Consider the following 22985-nt stretch of genomic DNA (forward strand, 5'->3'; position numbering starts at 1 on the left):
GGGCAATAAGACATTGGAAATTGACAAGTGAAATACCCTGGCTGCTTCTCTAAACTCCTTTTACCAAACAACATTTTGTATTACCCTAGAACTGTAGGAATCAGTAGCAGATTTAATTGTTTTAACTGACCATCTATTCCAGGTTACTAATGATCCCTATCATGGTGTGGTAAGTAGAGGGGTTCAGACTGTATGTAAGTCTCCAAGAACATGTTAGAGATCTGATTAATAGGACTGAATTTAGTAAGCAATCACTTAGCGCATAATCCTGTATGTGTTTCAACAGTAAAAAAAGTCTTAAAATTCCTGACATGCTAGCTGGGGCAAACTGGAACTTGTAGGACTTTTTCTGTCCGATCAGGTATAGGATTTGAACTTACAACGAATAATGAAGGGGAAATGTTTCTCAAAGCATCATATCTTGCTCAAGGGCACAATGAAATATTCCCTGTTGATACAGAATTAGGTGTATACCACTAGTTTGCATCTCAAAATGTGTGTTAGGTTTTAAGTGTTTTGATTAATGATCCACTCTTCCCTTAATGAATGTGCAGATGAATACTGATGCTGACTCATATCCTGGACCTTCTGCCCCCAACCCCTTCCAATGTTGCTTTTCTATAAAGGTCAGTTAAATGAAAGTGTAAGATCCTCACAGGTTGCGAAAAACTCTGGGGTGTTGCCTGCTAGCTTGAGACAATGCAGTTCACCTGTTTGTTTTTCTCTGTCTCAAAGGTCACTGACCATTTCCAGAGAAGCCAAGTGTGAGGCTGAACTTCAAATAATGTTACAAGGTGGGGAGTAAGAGGGAAGTGGATAGAGATCTAGAGAGACTGCTGTGTCAGGCGCCTGAGGCTGCTTTGAAGGGTTGCTTGCTTGGCCACTTGGTCCGGTGCCAGTATGTTTGCAACAGCTGGGGACTGAGAGGCCAAATGAACATTCATAACATGACCATTTATGTCTGAGATGGGAAACCAGGATGGGCAGGAACTGAACTTCTGCATGCTCATGATTCAGATATACTCTAAGGCAGCCCTAATGGCTGGGAATGCATTTGTTAGCATGTGTCATGCACAAACCTTGCCTCCTGAAAGGGAGTTGACCCAAGCAGCACACTAGAATGGTACAAATATCCTTGGAGGGACATATGTTCTAGCCTTATAGCAGATGCTTCTTGCTCTGCCCTTAAATGCTTTGCTCTTTCAGCACTTTTGTAGCTTGACAACATTAGTTTTTATAACCTTTCTGGTTAGTTTCGTATCTGGGGCCGTGGGTAGAAAAGCAGAAGTCTCTCTCGTGTGGGTGAAGAAGTCTCAGTTTCAGTAGTAGACTGTTACTGTTCTCCTGTTTTTCTGCAGTCCCATATGGAGATGTTTTATGGAACCCCCATGTCCTCTCCCTTGTTTGTTGACTGGCTCAGTCACCCACTTTCTAAAGGACTTGTGGTGAAATCAGAGACCAGGTTGCAGTGGGCATGGCTGGAGGGCTTATTGCCTCCTGCTACTTTGTTCTGTTGCTGCTGGCTTCTGTTAGAGTAAAAAAACCGCTGAAGGGGAATTGGGAGAAAAAGCTGCATTTGATTACACACTGAAACTCCCTGTGTCTGAACTGTGTTGTGGTTGGCTAAATCACTGGTATTTGTGTGTTCCCATGATTAGATAACAGATCCACAGACCTCTTCCTATCCTAGACAAATTACATAAGAAGTATAGAAGCAGGCATGAAATGCACATTCCTGTTCCTATAATCTGAGAAGTTCAAGCAATGATAGACAACAATCTTTTTTAGGTAAAGCGGACAAATAAATATGACATGAGCGCCTCGGGAAAGGTTTAAATTTCATTTTAAATCTGAGAAGTGAATATTGAACAAGGACATACTTTCTTCCTGTAGTTCATTTTTCAGACATAGAGGGATTTCTCCAAGTCACTGTATACTTTGCATAGCTAAAACATGGACTGCACCCCAAGTGGACTTGTCCCATTCCTTGGTTTTGCATAAGGCTGCTTTCATAGTTTAAGACATTGCCAGCACATGTGTACCACTTGTGCTGTTTGCAGAATATAACCTGGAAAGCATCCCCAGTTTTTTAAATGAAGGCTTCCCTCCTCAAACTAATTACTCTCTGTGGTATGACTGCCCTGCATGGGCTGAGGTCATAAAACACTCTGATTCCAGTCCAGCAGTGACAAAAATGACCAAAATCCACCATTCATTGTTGCAATAACTTCTGAGTTGTTTAGCCTTTAAACAGCCCAGAGATCCAGATTCACCCATCACATTTTCCAACGTATGAAGGAGCTCAGTATGTCCTGTGGAGTAAAAGGAGAACAAAGCAATCATGCTTCAGGCAACATAGTAGCACAAGAACTCATAATTTTTTAATCCAAAAGATTGTTATGTGCAGATAATCAGTGTGCTACCACTAGCTTGGATTGCATACATGTAGTGCTTTGGTTTTTTTTCTTTTCAAATCAATTCTTTGAGAAGAGGGAGTGGGCTCCCACTCCGCCTCTAGAAGATGTGATTGGAACGATTGTGTTTGTGTGAAAGGACTTTGCATGTAGACTCACATACTGGATTGGAAAGAGAGTTCGCATTCAACACTGTCATTTTTATATGAAGTTCCCTTTCAGAGAAACATGAAGGGGAAAGTTATCGTCTTGCACAGACCCAAGCTTAGGCATGTGGAGAGATCCTCAAAGGAGATCTTTTCATAGCAGCTTGTTTATGGAATTCCCTTCCCAGAGAGATTCATCTGGTGCTGTCTTTATTTTTGGCACCAAGTGAAAACTTTTCTTATTTGCTTCAGATTTTTATTGTGTCCTTACAGAATGTTGAATTTTTAATTGTCTGGTGTAATTTGTTTTGAATTCTAAAATTCTCTTTTACGTTTACTTTGCAAGTTGCTCTGTGGGTTATGGATGAAAGATTGACTAATAATATTTTTACTGCTTTTTAAAAATATTTAAACCAAATAGAACCTTGACTATTTGCTGGTATATGTTGCATATGCAACAAAGCTTACAGGGTGGTTCTATAAAAGATGTTCTTTTCAACCTAACACTAGCAGCTAAGTTGCAATGTTGCTCAACAATGGTAATCCCAACTTCGCTAGATATGAAAAAGAGTTTGTTATTTCATTGCAAAGTTGTACCCGACCCATCACAACCCCATGGACAACATTCCTCCAGGCTCTCCTTTCCTCCACCATCCCTCAGAGTCCACCCAAGCCCACACCCACCACTCCAGTGACTCCATCTAGCCACATCATCCCCTTCTCCTTTTGCCGCAAATTGTTCCCAGCACCAGGATCTTCTCCAGTGAGCTGTTCCTTCTCATTAGGTGGCTAAAGTATTTGGGTTTCATCTTCAGTATCTGACTGTCCAAAGAGCAGTCAGGGTTGATCTCCTCTAAGACTGACTGGTTTGCTCTCCTTGCAGTCCAAGGGACTCACAGGAGTCTTCTCCAGCACCAGAATTCAAAGGCCTCAATTCTCTGGCGCTCAGACTTCCTTATGGCCCAACTTGTGATTAGGCAAAAGTCACCTTCACAACTGAGTGGGAACTAGAAACTGAATTTCCCAAATTCCAGTCCAGCACTCCTAACCACTGAACAACTGTGGGTACATTAATATCAGTGTTAGTCTAGCACAGAAATAGCTGAACTCTGAATTACTTGGGTGTGCTCTCTGTTTGAGAGACTATAAGCATCTATAGCCACATTACCTGACCTGATATGAGGCCAAGTTTTATAATGCTCTGTGTCACCACAGTTACAGAACACATTAAAAATCCTAAAGAAAGGTGAAACATTAAAGTGTTGGTTATTTCTTTATCCAAAATTTTGAGAACAGTTTAGTTTTCCTTACTAACAAACAGGATGTGCAGCATATGTCAAAAGCAGACAGAGTCATTACTGGAAGCCAGATAACAATATTGTGCAGTTCAGGTCTAGGCTACCAATTAGCAACCCCATGTTGTTGCTCTGTTTCAGCAAATATTTTTTATAGTGCTAACTTGGGCGGGGGGGGGGAATCAAAATGGGGGAATGTTTGTCAGCAGTGGAATGTGGGCATCATGGTGTGCTGATTCAGCTTAAGTCAGTGGCTGGGGTTTAAAAAAGGGAACCAGAAATCCAGACATGTCAGCATGGAAACAAATGACTCATTGGCAAATCTCTCCCCCCCGCCACCCTTTCAGCAGTTTGGTAAGGAGGTGTGACAAGGGGTAGAAATGTTTACCTGCTCTTTCCCCCATGACCACCATCCTGGTGAATGTGTGCAGTGTGCATTGAGAAGAGAGTAGGAATGGATCCTGCTGTGGATCTCCTCCTTTTAAGCACTGCAGTGCTTGCAGACTGCCAGCTCAGAGGAGGCATTGCACAGTTCCATGTGCAAGGGTGATTCTTCCCATTTCTGTTAAGTTTCTATGAGCTTTGCCTGCCGAGAGAGACAATCTGTTCCTGATTAAGTTTGCCCATGGGAGCCAGTCCAGAAAGCATGGCCTCTTTCTTGCTATAGGTGCTTCTCTTGCATCTTCATATGCATGGCTAATTCAGAATGGCACTGGAACCATTTCAAGAGGCATTGAAGTGATAAAAGTGGTGCAGAAAAGCCACAGGCTGAGAAAACAATGGCTGTGAACACTGATAGGATGAAAAATGGAAGCAGGTGCAATTTGAGCAGTGTTTTAAACACCACATCCCTAGAAAATGTTCGCAGACAAGCATTCAGCTAAAACCTACCTGAAAACTCTGTGGCTTTTACCTCTGTGCTTTGAAACTGTTCCAGTTAGCCCTTTCCTAGCACTTAAACTTGTGTTATCACCAAGTATGCCGTTTATTCTACGTGTGTTGGCATGTAAACAGTCTTGTGCCAAGGGTGCAACAAATACAGGTATCATGTGGTGAAACCTGTTGTAGCTGTAACATAACAGGTTTTATATACTGCTTTATCTGTACAGATTACAGTTGTGACTGTACCAACATACATAATTTTACTAGATAATTTTATGCTTGCTAAGGGTGTTTAAAAGTATCTAGGTTATAAGTCTGTAGCTTGACTTGGGGCCTCAGAAGCTGTTCAGAAATTATATTGCTTCCACTATTTAGGTGGCAGGACTCCCCCTCAAAAAATTTTTCTTTGGTGTATTCTGTAGCTGAAACCGCTTTCAACAGACCAAAAACAAAGCATTCCCATACACAGTGGTTGGTTGTATATGTTGGTTGTATGATGCTGCTGAATTATTTGCTGCTCCAAAGATTATTTACTTCAAGGAGTTGCAGCTCAAAACTGCTAGATAGCTTTACATTATGCAACAATATTTACTTTTCTGCCCCTTGGTTTTAAAAACAATTCTCATTTTGATGAGATTTAACATGCAATGTCTTTTGCAAGTTTATACATGGATTCTGTAGCATTCTGAGCAGCAGCTGAGGTGACACTTTCTTTTCAGAAAATATTCTTGTTAGGCCTTATTCATAATCAGAATGAATTTCTTATAAAAAAAAAACCATTTCCTTAAAGGCCTGGGGTGGATAATGCTAATTATAAAAGTGGAACTCCAGTTTTGTGATTTAGCTATATGAATAAGTTGTCATGTGGCTTACATGTATTTATGATTATTAATTTAATGTATATGTTGCCTAAGAGCCAAAACTCTCTAGCTGTCAACAATAATTCATAAAAAGCATAACAATGCTACAATAAAGACAGGATAAAAATTGGCACAAATTTTAAAATAAATTTAAAAACCATTTAAGGAGTTGAATACTTGCAATAAATTAGATGGCTGGTGACATGACTCTCCCAAATCCACTAGAACCATTAAATGCCTCAGCATAGGATGTAGTCATAACAAAGTTGGCTTCATTACAGAGCTTTTTCCACAACTGAGGGGACACCACTGAGAAGTCCTCTTCCTTGTTGCCATTAACCAAACCTTCCTCAAAGGTGGTTCTCAGAAAAAGTCCTCAAATACTGAGAACTGTGTCTGGGTAGATTTGGCTTGGAAGAGATGCTCCTGTAGGTATTGTAGACCCAAGACAGCAGCTTGAATTGGGTTTGGAAGCATATAGGCAACCAACAGAATCACTCCTATAAGATCAGAACTTTTGGCCCACTGAAGCTTCCTGAGCTTCAAAGTGATACTCCCCAGGCTATGAACCTGCTCCATCTGGAGCCTCCATCCAGTAAGAGGAACCACCTACTAACAGCATATCAGACCTGTCTGGATCAGGTTTCAGTTTTTTAGCCCTCATCCAGTCCATTGTTCCAGCCAGGCACCAGTTTAGCATATTCATAGCTTCACCTGCAGGAGATGAAGAAGAGACATAATGATGAGTGTCATCAGCATACTGATGGCAGTGCAGTTGGATTGACCCCACTGAGCATTTTATATAGAGTTATGTTAAAAAAACACAGGGACAAAGCCAGCGCCTGGTAAACTCCATGATGGAGCAAGCATGGGGCTGAACAGTATTGGATGCACCTTCCCAACTAAATGCTGGCAAGCACTGTGATTTTCCTCCTTGCTTCTACAGTACAGAATCATTTCACAAACCTACGGGCTGGACTCTTCAGTTGTCTTCTGATCATGCAACAATTAGCAAGGTATAAGCTCAAAATTATGGGTTTCAACAAATAAAAGCAACTTTCTAACCAGTGGAAGAAAAGTCTTACAAATATGCAAGGTCTAGCTGAGTTTTTTAAATCTACAAGAAAATACTCTAATAAAAACAAAACTTTTAACCAGAAGAAATTTTAAATACCAAGTAAATATGTTACAACTTCAAACTTTTTTTTGTTGTAATCACATGAATTGTGGGGGTTCCAGGCCATAAAACAATTAAAATAACTTTAGACTGGAAAAACTGCTAGACATCTTAATTATACTTAGATTCCCTTTAACAGTGTCTAGGTTTTTTCATGCTACTTTAGCATCCAGAAGTGTCCCAAACTTTAATGGTTGGATTGTGTATTTTGAAATGAACCCTGTTGCTACAGTTCCATGCTGAGATTTATTGTAGCCAAAAGACATGAGGAAAAGAATGAAAGTTGTGTCAGGCAAGGGCACAGCTCATCCTAGGTAAAAGCATGCCAATGGGGACAAGAGGGAGGTGCAGTTTTGGCAGAGGAACAACTATGAGTGTAAACTTGTGAAATGTTGACACAGCAATGAGATGTGTTGGCCCTGTAGCTTTCTCAGGATATGAACTGCTATGATACACTCTTCCTCTCCATCTGCTGATTTATGCTTTCTATCTCTACCCTGAAACATAAGTACTTGAAGACTGTAAGATTCAGATTCAGATAGAAGAAATTGGAGCAAACTGATTTAGTGGAAGTTTGTCTCCAATGTTAGTCCTATGTAAAGTAGACCTATTAAAAATGTATTGGATTTAAGTTACACTAACATTAGATACAACCCACTAGGACCTTATTAATGCTGATACTGTTAGCCTTCATGCAAATCCAGTTAATTTCAGTGCAATTTGTTTCTGCTTAACAGCAGCTATTGAAAAATCTGTTTACCCAGGAGCAGACTGCCATAGAATGGAAACTTCAGCATGGGTTTAACCATGTGCAGATCTAGTTTCACTGACTTGCTGAGCTGTAGCCATTGTATTGAAGTTTGAAATGTGTAATTGACCATCACTTCCAGGAGACCTAGCATAGCAAACAGGCTTGTGAATACTACAGTGAATCATGGTTTATAGTGACAGGAATGAGGCACAATGAGCCTCAGGCTTGCAATGTTTCACTTTGTTGCACCTTTCCAGCGTGGCCTTGAGGAGGGGATTGGGACCTAACCTTTCCATTCTTGGCTACCTACATTCTGTTGCTTCAGCAATACTCTGTTTTTATTTGCTTGGAATAAGCCAGCTTCATACATGGGTTATGAAATAGACTTGTTTCAACAGCCGATAGTTAATATTTAACACAGTTTTGAGTTCAAATGTAATGCTAAACTGCATTTATGTTTAAAATTGGAAGTTCTCTCCTCCATTAACACAAATGGAAGTGAAAGCTTCTAATCTTGCAACTGCACCAGAGTATAATGGGGGGGAAAGCAAGTCTTTTGTGCCAAGTTGGTTTGTGTGTGGTTCTGGTAACTTAGGTACAGAATTGACAGAAAGCAGATCTCCAGATTGTCAGCATGGCCAGTGGGTCGGGAATGTTAGACGATGGAGTTCAAATTGTCTGGAGATCTACCTTCTGCCCACTTCTGCCTGACTCAGACTATGCGAGTGCCAAAACCCACATGGTGAAAAATGACCTAAGATCTCGTTCAGACATTACGCAGTTTTCCAAATGTTGATGGATTGCAGCTCCTGTCCTTTGACCATTGACCTTGTTAGCTTGGGTGGATGGGATTTGGAACGCAACAACCACCAGAGATCATATGGTCCCTGACTCTGCTTTAGGTGATAACTGAAATCATCACTTCTAGGCTGAGTATTTTGGACCTGATCTTAACTTCATTTTAATCTCTTCCTAGAGCTCCCATGTTCTGCTATAAAGACAGCTTTTGTCCTCAATGTGCTTCATCCTTATCTGCAGGATAAAATTTGGTTTTAGTTGTCAGGAACTTCTGGGTGAAAAATATGGCCATATTTTTCATTTATGTAAAATTTGTAAAACTGAAGCCTGTCCCCATTTCTGAAGTATAGTTAGATAAATGTGTTACTTTTGCCCCTTACATCCCTATATTGAGATTGATGGCTCTTTATTTGGAATTCCAAGATGTGCAAAGGCGTTGCTTACCACAGTTGTGGAAGTATGAGTGTCTACCGTACATGCTATGCTATGAGGCAGCAAATTTCATATGATTGTGTAAGTGATATGGTTGGCTGTACCACCCTCAACTTAATGTTTCATAAGAATCCATTCTTTAAATACCAGCCTTCTATCATCTCTGCATCTAAAGCATTTAATGGTTTTGTTTTTCTATGTAGGATGGCAACATTGCACACTGGTGCCTTGGTTGTAATTCATGTATCTCTCTGTTTTGATCAATATATACGACCTACTATGAACCCATAAAAGTGTAGTCTGTCCTATGATTCATATATAATATTAATCCATGAGTTGAACTCTGGGATATCATGAACATGGCCATGCTAACAGAACTTGATTTATTAACTGTGAACAACTGAGAAAAAGTATCCATGGTTTGTTGTTGGGTTGTGAACTCTGTGCTGTTCCTGATTCATTTTACCACATTACAGAGGTGGCAGATGAACAGAAGTAATAACTCTGTGTACCAGCAGTGCAGTGCTAAAAAGCATTTTGTATACAAGGAGGGAGCAAGCAGAGATGGGAAACAAGTAACTCAAAGCCTGAAGTGGCAATTCAGGTTGTTTATTTACCGATCAGATAACCCTGGTACAGCAACAAACCATGGACTTAAATAAACAAGGGCTTAGCATGATGTGCAGACTAAGCCATGCCTACAAGAAGTAGAAGCTGCATTTTGTAAGACTGATACACTTGGAGAAATGTTGAAATGCTGAAATGTCATAGCACAGTCACAGAAATGGGTTTGAGTGCTACAAAATACTCTGAACAAATATTTGTAATTCAGATTAGTGCAGCAGTGCCATTTATGCAGTGTGTCTTTGTACCCAGTCCCCTCACTCTCAAAATCTAGAGCCCTTTCAGGTTATGCAGTTAGCTCTGATAGCATGAAATTCATTTAAGAAATGAAGCAAAGAAAAATAAACTGAAAAGTCCAGTTTCATGCAGTCTTGCCCAAGCACAGCAAGTACACAAGCACTCCACTGTGTCTGTAATGTTTTCATTTCGACAACCTTGCCAAAAGACTATTTGTCATGCTTATGCTCCAGCCCTTCTAGGACCCAGAATTGTGTGTGTGTGTATTGGGGGGGGGCGTTTATGCAATAACACAAACTATTCTGAAATTTGTTTTATTACTTACTACTTTTGGAAACTGTGCTATGGATTGTCCAAGTGCTTTCATGGTCAAGCTGTCTACTATGAAGGATGGCTCTGAAGAGTCTCTCTTCTACCCCATTGGCTCCAAAATCCACAACTGTCAGAGTTTTGAAAAATTCCGGGATCCTAATATAGATTCTTGCCAATTGAAACTTACATTACTGCTGCCATGTTTAGCATGAAAAACGGAACATGTGAGGATTGAATAAAACACATTTTCTTGACTTTTTTCAATGAAATTAAGTATAGTGATCATACTTTTTGTTTGCATATTAAAAGTACCCTCTTGCCATTTTGCTACAGGTGGTATCTGATGCCGCTGGGCAAGGGGTCTCAATCAATGCCAATGACACTTTCAACTATTGGAACTGGCCCAATGCTGTCATCTTTGCTGCTACTGTGATTACAACCATTGGTGAGTATGCAGTTTGCTCAGAAGCTTCAGGAACATGCCACACTGTTCAGAGGATTGTCTTGAAATGCATTGTGATCCAGTGAGCCAGATTCTGTTCTAATACTAATTAAATGGATTTTAACTCCGCCACCCCCCATACAAAAGTCAAAAAGTTGCCTTCCGTCATTATCATAGCCTCCAGTTATTGTGATACAGATTAACAAAAGAGGACAACACATGAAAATAGGTCAGTATAATCTCAACTAAATAAATGTAGCTATTAAAGAAAATACATTCATCCATTTTTTAACAGTGTTGTTCTTTTCCAAAATGATTGCCATGAAGGTAGGAACTTACATATTTTGATTCATAAAAGTAACAACAAGATGCCAAATTGAATAAAAATAGAGCCAATACATACAGGGAAATATATGTATTACTCTAGGATGTTATGGCTGTGAGACCTGTTGCATCAGCTTAGTGATGGTACATGAGATAGTTTCTTTACGTGGAATTTCACTTTAATGAAATAATTCTAGGAATGCTATGTTATGTTAGACAAGCCTACTATCAGCAGCGAGAAACATTGCTGTGGCTAATGGAGAATGTTAAAAATCCTAAAGCAGCTCATTAAAGTCATGAGATAAAAGTTAAGTTTGAAAATGCAGTCAGTTGGGCTGTTGTTGTATCTCTGTTTTGGGTGGAGTTGGGAGTGCTGCTCTTTTCATAAAGGATGACCCCATTAATCTTAATAAATCTCAATAATGCCACCCAGCAATGTCAACATACTCTTAAATTGCTTATCTTTTACTAAAAGGGCAATAAGGGGCTAAGTATATGTGAAACAGAAGATGCTGTTAAAATCCCACACAAGCATATTTGGTTCACACAAGGAAATGTCAAGCAAGTCCATTAGCCTCCCTTTCTATATTTAATGTTAATCGAAAGCAAATATATCAGTACAACCCTCCTTTTGACACCAACAGCTTGCTCAGTATTTTCAACACTGACTGGAAATGGCTCTCCAAGATTTCAGGCAGGAGTTTTTTTCCAGCTCTGGAGATGCCACAGCATGGCCTGGGTGAGGGTGGGGGGTGGGGGTTACTACACCAGGATTATCTTTCAGTAAGGCATCTCATCATGAAACTTCTGTAAGACCAGTGTGGGGAAAGAGGGCAAGCCATAAGCTTCTCCTAGAAAGTTTAACCTTTCTTTGTTTTGGAGAGGTGGGCAATTTTCAGGAGTGTTGTCAGTATGGTGCATTTAAAAGTACCATAGCAAACAAAAGTTATTTCCCTGCCGCGTGACACATGGAGCAGTGAAAATGCTGGCTACTCTGATTTGAGCTCAGAGGGAAAAGCAACAAAAACACCAGGGTGGGGCCAGGTTTCCCATGCTCCACTCCTGTCACTAAGGTTTTTTTATTTACTTACTGAAAGGGATTTTAGTAAATGTTTTATTTATAATATATGTTTGTTCTTTTCCACCTCATTCCTCCCCTCTCTTTCCCTAGATAAACATGCCTGTGCATATGCACTTAATATGAAGGTAGCCCTCAAAAATTTTTGGAGACACTTTCTGTATTGCAGGGGGGTTTTTTGCAGACATTCTCATGCTGCCAAAAAATCCAAGTGGGATGCATGAAAACATCAGAGTCACTGTTTGCTTGTTTGTTTTGAGAGAGAACACACACAGTGTTAGAAAACAGATTGGCCAGAGGAGGCGAGAAAAGAAAGGTAGACATCTTGCTGCTAAACCAAATAAAGCACCATGTTCCTTTTGGTAGTATTATTAAAAACACTATGTTCTCCCTAGTACCTTGCTTATACTGTCTTAAGCATCATCCTTTCCTAAGGACTGAGAGTGCAAGAGAGCCAGCTTCATTTGTCTCCTTCAATTGTAAGTGGCTGAGATTCAGACTATGTTTGAGGAGACATTGGTTTGCAGTAGAAGTGGCAGTGCTTTTTTTGTAAAAAAAAAAAGGGGGGGGTGCCAGAACTCTCCTCTTGGGGTCACATTTTTACACTAAAAAAGATTTTCAATTCACCAACTTTTTTGAAATAAAGAACTTATTTACCTTTTGCACATAGCCAGTCACTCTACACACACATAAACATAATGGTCGCCGCGGCAGTAAGCAGCACGCGACCACACGACCGATCCCGAGCCGAGCAGCACCCTCACAAGCAGCGCAGACACACACACAGCCCGCAGGCACTATTTTAATGCTTTTTGCTGCTGACCTGCTACGCCCAACAGGGCGATTCACAATCACGTGGAAAAATCCGTCAAAAGGTGCCAGAACGCCGTTCGGGTGCGTTCTATGACAAAAAAAAGCCCTGAGAAGTGGTAATGGAGCATCTACCCTGTCTCTATCTCAAAATAGGATAGTCTCAGTAGAACATAAGGTGAAGTTTGTACAAAGCAGCAGCCAGTGAGATGGTTGTTCTGCCAATGTTGCAGCTCCATCAAGGGGGAGAGGAAAATTGGCAAGCATGTCCTAGACAGCATCCTGCAAGCCCTACTGACTGGCTTCTGATGTTTCACTAAGCATTTTCCCACTGATTATCAAATGGATCTTGACACCTTTAAGGGAGAGATACTTCTTTTAAATTCAGAAGCAGAGATTAATATGGGGTTGATCAACTTCTGTGATTGCCTATTGCAATAAACTCCTTAGCTCTAGCCATCCCTCTGGTACTTCTTGTTATTAATATCTATTTTTTCCTGGCACTGTGTATTCAAGTTGTAGTATTGAGTCATAAATAGTAAATGATACTGAGTTATACAATAGAGACAAGTCCAAACCTCAGAGCATCAGATCCAAAAGTATAATGCAAGAACAAACAGTAAAGTATCTTACTACATCTGATAATAGAGTAGAAGTTTATAACTCTTTCTAAGTGGTTCTCTCTTGAAATTGATGTAGGTAACCTTTAGCAAAATGTTCTCTTTCAGGGTATGGAAATGTTGCTCCGAAGACTTCAGCTGGGCGGCTTTTCTGCATATTTTATGGACTCTTTGGTGTTCCTCTCTGCTTAACATGGATCAGTGCTTTGGGAAAGTTTTTTGGTGGACGTGCCAAGAGACTGGGCCAGTTCCTAACAAAGAGAGGAGTAAGCCTGGTATGAAATGAATTTCTGCTAAACTTGTTGTCAACATAGGATACCTTTAACTCCAACCTAAGATAATCTAGAAAATATTTCCATATATTTTGAAGCAACTTCCTCAGTACCTCAAATGAAATTGAATATCTTTCACCTATTCATATTGTTCTGTGATAACAATAACTAACCCACAGTTGAACTACATACTATATAAATTAATGTTGGATAGAACTAAAAACAAGATAGCCCAATAGCTTGATTTCTGGTGCACGTTCCTATGAATGAGCTGGATTAAAAGGGCTAAAGAATACATGTATGAAAATTACCTGGAGCTAACATACCAGCAAATCAGCAAAAGAGATAATGAAATCAGTGAGTTTCCAACATGTTGTACCTCCTCTTCTTTCTGTTCTCTACCATCTAAATTCATTGCAATCAATATATTGGAAGTAGAGTCAATTGTTCAGATGTGTATCATTTATGTCAAAGACAGGATTCTTCACAAATAATATTGGATTATTTTGGCTATTTAAAACAGATTGCAGGACCAGAACTGTTACAGTGCTTTCTGCAGCATTAAGTACTGTATAGTGGAAGATCTGAATTAGTGGCACACTTTCTGGAATGCAAAAACCTGGAATAGTGCCAAAATCTGTTAATTATGTGATTTCCTTGTCTTTGTATCACTACCATGTCTCAAAGCATTTCATGTTTCTGCTTCTCTCTTAAATTCCCTGTTTTGATGAGCTCATGCTTAGCTACTTAGAGAAGTATATTATGCCCTGGTGCACTTGTGTAATAACCTGCTTTTCTGCTGAATCAGCTTTTGTTTGTTTGCTTGCTTCTTGTTACTTGGTGCTGGTTGACTCTTCCCTGGCTAAAGACAGAAGATGATACCCTTACGGTTATACAAAACTTCCTTGTCATTCAGCCTTCATTGCATAGTTCACCAAACTTGTATACTGCGCTACTGTAATATGCCAATTCATGCTATATTTTTCTGTGGTAAAGATCTAGCATGGTAAATTTGTTGTGTTATTGTATGGGAAGACACTTAGGTGAAAGAGCCTGGAAATTAGAAAATAATGAGAGGATGGAAATTCCCAAAGGATTTCCTCTCATTTACTGTTAAATTTGGTGGGGGCTTTGCTTCACCACATATGACACTGTCATATTATTTCATGACCTGTGGCCAAGCATGAAGCAGCACAGAAACTGGAAAAAACTAGCCCTTTTTCATGCTGCATACAAATTATTCAAAAATAAACAGAAAACAAGCAAGCTTTTTGAACCTACATTTTACCCATTTCTTTTCTTCAGTTAGGCTGCCATTGTTACATTCTTATAAGGTAAAGAACTGTGTGTGCTGGGGGTGGGTATGGGAAATACACTAAAAGACAACTGTAAGATTGATCCCATCTGTTTCTCTCTCTTCCTATCACCCTAATTTGTTGCAGAGAAAGGCACAGATCACATGCACAGCCATTTTCATCATCTGGGGGGTCCTGGTCCACCTAGTCCTTCCTCCCTTTGTTTTTATGGTGACTGAAGGCTGGGATTATATTGAAGGCCTCTACTTCTCATTTATCACCATCACCACCATAGGATTTGGAGACTACGTTGCTGGTCAGTAATAAGTCTGTCATCCTAGCAGCTTGTAACATAAACATTTTGCAAGTTTTCAGGAATTCCCCACTTAACTGTCATCACATTAATAGAGGCTGTTATTTGATCTTCCTAATAAAATGGTCTCTTTGCTACAGCGGAACTGAGGCAGTGAAAGAAGGGCCAAGGACAGATGAGAAGGTCCCTTGTGGGGAATGGCCATGGAGCTAGTAAGAGTTGAGGTTCTTTGGCTCCATCTTAGAGCAAGTTGAGTGAGCAGAAACTCTACCATAAGAGATACCTCAGTGGGGCATTTCTTGGCCTTAAAATATATTGTGTAACTCAAGTATTCGACTTTTCTTAAAGAGCTAGTACCTTTATTATTTGTGTATCAGTTCACACTATGGGCAGTATCCAGTAGGGCACAACTGCCAACATAAAATATCCTGTGCTCATGTAAACTACTCTGACACAATACCGAATTTTTACTCAGTGTTCCAATTTTCCTGGAATATCAGCACACCATCTAACACAGTGGTTTCCAATCTTTTCTATGCCTCACACCCCTAGAAAATGTTTAATGTTCGCACCCCCTACAAAAGTAATACCAGATTTGAAAATGAAGAAGTCAAATTTCTACTTTTTGAACCACAAATTGAACCATATACAGTACTGTTGGTAAATAAATTGAATTTAAAAAATAAACTTTTAATTAAGTGCATTAAATTCAACTATAAATTAAGGAATTAGAAAATATTGCAAAGAGTAAAAGAAATATCAATTGTGAAGATAAAATTCAATGACTTTAATCCTGTTTCTTTGTCAAATTGTGAAACTTTCTTGCTGATTGTGATCTGCAAGTCTGCCTGTGGACTCAGGAGATTCCTAGGTTTTGTCTTGATTGACAAAAGAGAACTCAGTCCAAATGCAAACAAAAGCCACCTTGCAGGTCAAGAACCCCTGAACACTATTGTGTTGCACTAGAATAGTTTACAAGAGCACAATGTATATTATGTTAGTGGTTGTTTCCACTGAATACTGGCTTATGAAAAAATATCTCTGCATAATTGAGTAGAGTCTATGCAGGCCCCATTCTTGGGTTGCTTCATGATGTGCAAACCCCAAAACTGGGAAGCAATCCAGAAGTCAAGCTATCCCAACGAGACAAAGTCCAGCTATTCCAACAAACCCAGCTATCCGAACAATAGCCTACACAAACACATCAGATATTGCTGAATATTAACTTAAAGCAGAAACAATAAATGCACAAAGGCAATACACACATTGCTTTGCACATCCTTGGTAATTTCTGGATTAAACAACCTGGGAATATCAATGTGATGTGCAAACCAGCTCAGTGCTGCAAATGAAACTCTACAGAAGTTTCAGAAATTGCTTTTTAATGGACTGCAATATTTTTGTGTCCATGTTTTTGCCTTTATATAAAAATATGATAGTGGTGCTTTGAGATCTCAAGCTCTTGAGATTTTACAATAGTAAGTAGCTGTGTTTTTCATATGTGGATGCAGATATGATTACAGTCCTATAATACTCTGTGTGTGTCTTCCTTTTAGGTGTGAATCCAAATAAAGATTACCATTCCCTATATAGATATTTTGTAGAGCTGTGGATCTACTTGGGTCTAGCGTGGCTTTCCCTCTTTGTCAACTGGAAAGTCAGCATGTTTGTAGAGGTTCACAAAGCAATCAAGAAACGAAGGAAAAAAAGGAAGGAATCCTTTGAAAATCATCCTCCTACCAAAAAAGCTCTTCAAATGTCTAACCCAAAAGATGTGAACATTTTCAGCTTCCTTTCCAAAAAGGAGGAGACCTACAATGATCTCATCAAGCAGATTGGAAAGAAGGCTCTGAAAACAAGCAATGACAAAATCCTAAATTCAGAGCAAACCAAGCCAACCTTGCAACATTCGAGCAAAGAGCTCAAAGTGATGTACACAAGGAGCAAATTGTTTGATTATGATGAGGTTTCTCTGGGACTCCAAAACTATCATGTTATGAAGCATCTATCTGACAAACATGGTGGGGACAGCCCACTTGAGGGCAATGTGTTTGTAAATCAGCTTGACAGGATTAGTGAAGAAGAAGGGGAAGCCTGGGACTCCAGGGATTATCGGCCACTGATATTTGAAAATGCCAACATAACATTTGTAAATGAGGATGAGGACGAAGAAGAGGATATTTCTGATGATGAAGAAACTTCAAAGTCCTCTATGGATGACAATCTTGTAGAGGAACCTGAAAGTCCTCAAGAACTGGTGAAGTTTCCATCCTCTGATGAATCAACATTTACCAGTAATGAATTAGAGATATCTGTGCCTTATGAGCAGCTAATGAATGAGTACAATACAGTGAATACTGCAAGTGGTGCAACGTGAAGAAGGTTGCCACTACCTTCGGGAGATAATTCAATGCAGATTTTGAACAAATTATTATTGAATACATAAGCATAAGTGAGGAGGAAGGTACATCCCACCTGGCATTTTCCATTGCCGCTGCTGCCTTTCCACTAGCAAACTGAAAACATTCAGCGTCTGGAGGTTATCTTTAGAAGTGCTTTTACTCAGTTGTGGTTACCCACTGTGAAACAATAGTTATAAAAACATGAGAGGTCCTTTTGGGAGTTGATAGATTTTGAAAGACAGGAAGAAAAGACTAGAGTTTCATCAGACTTAACAGCATTTGTCCTCCATCCCCATTTTTCCTGTTCACAAAGAGTAAAATTCTAAGATTGCAATCATACTAGTTTTTGTTGATTGCAGAATTTATACTGCACTAACCCTTCATCTCTGAAAAACTTAAGGCGCAGAGTGAAAAATGCTGGTGTTCTGTGCAGAGTGGAAAATGCTGGTGGTTTTATCACAGTCTTACAATGACGCTCACTCTCTACCATTCTCCTTTTAACCAATGTGTTGAACAGGAAGAGATGAGGAACCTGAAAGCTAGAGTTGAGATACATTGGAGTACTGAGTCAGAAATGTTAATAGTTTCTGCTCAGGTTGTACCACTTCTGTTTTAGTCATGAACAAAAATGCTAACCTTTAAAACACAGAACCCATTTTATGAAGGCAGTGTACCTTCTGTTCTATAAAGAGCTACCTGTGGTTAAACTCACCTGGTGATCATGCAAAGGACACGTGGCTAGCATTCAACACAGCACAATGCAAGAATTTGTGTGGACAGATTTATACATGAAGAAAAGCACAATGAGAAACTTGTGTTTTGCACCCAACATGTCCTTCCCTAGACTCTAGGGGAACTACTTGAATAAATTTCATGTGCTAATGTCTCCAAAAGAAGTTTAGTGACGCTGCTCTTTGGAATGGCAGCATGTTTTTAAATAGCAAAACACAGCCAGAATATTTTAGGGTAGTATCCAGTGTTATTCCTATGTAGAGTAGACCCATTGCAATGAAAGAATCCCAAATTAGTCTTGATATACCGAAGCCTATTCAATTCAGTGGCTGTAACAATGTAGGGCTAACATTGGATACTTTAATATATGTAGATTTGAAGGATTTAAGAGCTGCTTTATCCTTGGTGTACTCAGTGGCTCTAGTTCTAAAAACAATCTCCATTCCAGTTGGTACTTTAAAATATTTGCTATGGGTACACATACTTTCATACATTTCTGCTACAGGTATTTCAACTGGTTTTCCTAAGGTGAAAATGTTGGGTTGTTTTTACTGGGCTCTTATGTATACATGTGGAAAAGAGCATGAGAAGCCTTACAGAAGCAGCAGAACTGTGCTGTCACAGTGAGGGTCTTCAGCCAATACTTGTTTTGCATTGGCAAAGAGATAATTGAATGGTTGCTGTTCTTTATAAAAGGCAGAGAATTTCCCGCACATTGTAAGTTTTTGGACCAATACAGTAACGTTGAACAACTGACTCTAAAAGTGTTGTAGCAGCATAAGCTTTCACTGGTAAAACTGTTTTAAAATCTGGTTCTAAGTCACTCCAGTATAAACTGTAAACTTAAGTTGTGCGTCACACGGTTTCAATTTGAACTGGAAGAAATTAAAGGTGGTGAAAGCCTGGAAGTGGGGGGAGGGGGTGACTCTAACAGCAAAAAAGGCCAGGTGAAATTTTGCAATACTAGCCTTGAATGACCATTGAAAAGTGTTCATACTGACTACTGCTTGGCTTTTAAATGGCAAGGCATGGAGGCCTAGAGTTCTTTCCTTAAACATCAACAATACACTCCTGTTAGAAATTCTCTTGGAAGGACAGCTTGAAGGCATTTGCTGCAAAAGTGTCTCTGTTCATTTATGTTTGGAAGTTTGTACTGTATGTGTGCATAAAAGTTTGCAACAAGAAAAAAGACCATTAAGAAGGATATGAAAACAGTTGTATTTTCTTACACTTTTCCAGATGGGACATTTTCCCAATGGAATTGCTAGTGTTAACCTGTGCTTGTTTTAATGATTTTAGCTATGCTTGAACTCTAGTCCCAGAGGCTACTGTTGTTGCTCATGGAGGCTTATGGGCTACTTTTTAAATGATGATGATGATGATGTAGGCTGTTCCTTGGCAGGCATGACTGATTTGTTCATACCTCTGTATAAAGGCAACCTTGATATCCAACAGTGGCATCATGAGTCAAAACCTCAAACCTCAAAAATATTGTCTTGCTGCTATATCAGTGGCAACTATGACTAACTAAGCATTGCTCTTATTCCATGGCAGATAATACACTGTGAATATTGATCTATGTCCTATTTTTGTAGCAAAAGCGCACATTATTTTAGTGAAGGATAACTTCATGAAGTGGACATCGTGTTCTGGTGTGTCTTCCATGAATTAATGGCAGAAAGGTTTCTCTTTTTGCTAAAAGGCAAACCTATGGCCTCCTGGCATCACTGTGGGGAAGGGGAAGGGGATTTTTGGAGTCCCAGTACCAGCATCCTTTACCCTTGGAGCTGGGACACCAAATTCCAAGTTCCTGCCCCTCTCACAGCCAGTGAGGAAAGAAGCATGGTTACTGCCTTTGCAAGACCAGAAATACACAGAGGGAAAGGTGTCTGCCAAGAGGGGTGGAGAAGGAAGGAGGCTGTGGCCATCACAGCCACACCAGATTGTCAGCAGACCATCCTCCTTCCTCTCCCCTCCCTACTGCTTTATCTAGACAGCCAAACATGGCCGTCTAGATAAAGTACATGGTGTGAAGGACAGTGGCAGAAACTGCCATCACAAATCATGCCATGTACTGGATGCTTGTAAGCTTCTGAGTTCAGAGGCTGAGGGCAAGGGGCACAGGTGTTCTACGTCCACCTTCAGTGCAGTAAGTACAGCATAGGAACAACAGAGATTATGAATGAATGCCTTAGAATGTTGCTACTGCTTTGTGTGACTTGAATTTCATGGTCAATGTGCTGGACTGCACAGGCAAGGAGACAAAATAATGCAAGCTTGAAACTTAGCTGTCTTATCTATTAAGCCTCGCTATTAAATACACTGCAAGTCTAGGAACTTAATTAGTTCCCCAGGAAACAAGGTCAGATTTTCTTTCCTTCAAATGCAGAGAAATGTTAATGTTAGCACAAAGTCATTAGGTTTCTATGCTTTAAGCAGTATTTGGAAGAAAGTCTCCTTACAACCTGTGGAGACTTCAGGCAGTTAGCCATCAACAGACTCTGAACAGTTCCACCATGTGCCTTGTAGTGAGTGAAATTTAGCTTTCACTCTTTTTTAATCCTAGAATAACCAGTGTAAGAAGTATATATACACTACATGAGTTGCACAAGCTGGTCACTTATCCTAAAGTGAATTTTTCTTAGCATTCATAAATGGCAGTGCCACCTTGGACCTATCTGAGAACTAGTCTGCCTTAGTGCACTCCTGATCAGAAACAGTGTCTTCCATATGTTTTCAGTCAAATTAAAATTTTAAACCATTTTATTTTATTTTTGCTCTGACTTTGTACTGAAGGAGCAAATACTGAAAGAATCTTTGATTGCTCGTGAGACTCAGCAACTATAGAAGTGCCTTTGACTATCTTAACTTCCCAGAAACATTTTGGGAAGAGTTTGCATAATGTGAAACAAATTTAAAGTGCAAGGCTTGGAGACCACCACTTTTTTCTGCTCAAAAAAATGAGTAAAATTGAACAGAGTAGCCATTTCTGTTTTGTGTTCATGTTTATAGACACTTAAATTAGCCTGTAGAAGGGGCTGGTTTTGTTTGTTTTTTTTTAGATGGCTGCTAACCTTCAGAAGTTCCAGAGCACCAATACTTTGCAGGTGTTTCAGGAAAAAAGGGGAGGATTTTCTTTCTTAGCTGTGGACCAAGTACCCTTGGCATTGCTGCTTTTCTTGTTTCCCTGCCCAATAACCACTGCTGACAATTGAATCGGAGCAGTCTAGCACAACATAATCTAGCTGCAAAGATTCATCTTGTGTATAGTTCCACAAATTGCACCCCAGAAGATGTGTTGCTCTCTTCCATTTACTCAGTAGTGTATAGGATTTTCACATGATCAGAATTAACCAAGGTCAGGCGCTGTGGGGCATTCCTGGTGTGTTCAGTATAACCTCATGGCAGAGTGGTGACAAGATTTGCTCTCAAAAATGCGGGAGAAGCCTCGCCACCACTTACCGTCTTGTGGCATGATTTTTGTGTACATTCAGTACAAAGCTGATCTTCAGCCAATCCTGTTTGCAACCGCTTTATATAAAGCAGTATATCATTCCAGCTTTCCTTTTAAAGTAGGCCATTAAACAAACCAGGCAGAGTAACATTTTGTAAAACACCCTCATTCATTGGCTCCATTGCTGGCAATGGGTGTTCCAAAATGTAAGTTGAAACCATATGTATTGATGTCTTACTACCCTGAATGTGACTCATTTCATCCCTTTAGCCAATTGGAAATTCACTACTATCTTGACTAACATTGGAAGCAGAAAGCAATATATAAAAGGCCTCTTGAACAGTGGCCTCGCAGCTTGACTCAGCACTAGTTCTCATGCCTTCTCTGCTGCACTGAGCCTTTAAAATAAGGGTCTCCTGCAGCTATTCCTTGAAGGGTGCACAGTCTGGACAATCTCATCTCTGGCTCCCCATCACATGAGCAGATACAGTTCTTGTTTCTGTCTGTTCTTTTGTTTGCTGATTTGTGTCACTGGAATCACTGAATGTAAATATTAGACTTTGTAAAATGTAATTTATTTTAACATTTTTTCAATAAAAAGTGAAATTTTTAAAAAAAGCATTCCTTGTTCTTGAATGAAAGGATTAAGTGAAAAATTGGATTTGATTTTGGGTGCTGCATTTAATTAACACTTGCTCAGATCCTTGGTAAAAGTGAAGCTATCTTTTGGTGCTTAAAGAATTTTTCAGATAAATGCATTTTTAAACATTCTTCTCTTATAAGCCACAGCACATTTTGATGAAATCTCATTTTGTCCATTATAAATGGTAGACAGTTTTGTGTATGGATGATGGAGAACAGGGTAGAGCTCCATATTTGGAATAACCATAGAATTTTTCTTTGGACTCTTTGGGTTACTTTGTTAGCTGCCCTCTCAGTATTCAGTGGGCAAAAAGATAAAGAGCATGGGCCAGCCACTACAAAGAAATGCAAAACGATGTTCAGTGTCCAAAAACATCATCCCAGTTTTAAATTAATTTCCAGGCCTGTATTTCCCTGAATGTTGGCTAGAACCTAGAAGGTTTGATAGAACTTTAATAGAAGGTTGCATTCAAAGAACCTTGGGTACAAGCTGAGACTCTTCTTGTCACTGTATATGGGAAGCAGAGAGTAGGAATAATTGAGTTCTCACAGTAGTCTGTGGTGGACTATTGTGTGTAGTATATAAATTTAAATAAACAGCGATCCTCCAGGGGTCTGCATAGGGCTGAGTGCTTTTTAACATGTTCATGTACTCTACATGTGATGTAGCATA

The 22985-nt window shown here is 39.7% G+C and overlaps 1 protein-coding gene across 1 annotated transcript in view; it reads left to right on the top strand.

Annotated features, from left to right (window-relative positions):
• KCNK5 (potassium two pore domain channel subfamily K member 5) overlaps positions 1-22267 on the top strand; it is a 42901-nt gene extending 20634 nt beyond the window's left edge. Inside the window, exons 2-5 of the mRNA XM_044442720.1 lie at positions 10262-10373; positions 13311-13477; positions 14917-15085; positions 16639-22267. Coding sequence (XP_044298655.1) covers positions 10262-10373; positions 13311-13477; positions 14917-15085; positions 16639-17459 — 1269 coding nt within the window. The 3' untranslated portion in view covers positions 17460-22267. The remainder of the gene's footprint in view (positions 1-10261; positions 10374-13310; positions 13478-14916; positions 15086-16638) is intronic.
• Positions 22268-22985: the final 718 nt, after the last annotated feature.

Source organism: Varanus komodoensis, unplaced genomic scaffold (assembly GCF_004798865.1).
Source record: "Varanus komodoensis strain SLA01 unplaced genomic scaffold, ASM479886v1 scaffold1, whole genome shotgun sequence".
NCBI lineage: Eukaryota > Metazoa > Chordata > Lepidosauria > Squamata > Varanidae > Varanus > Varanus komodoensis.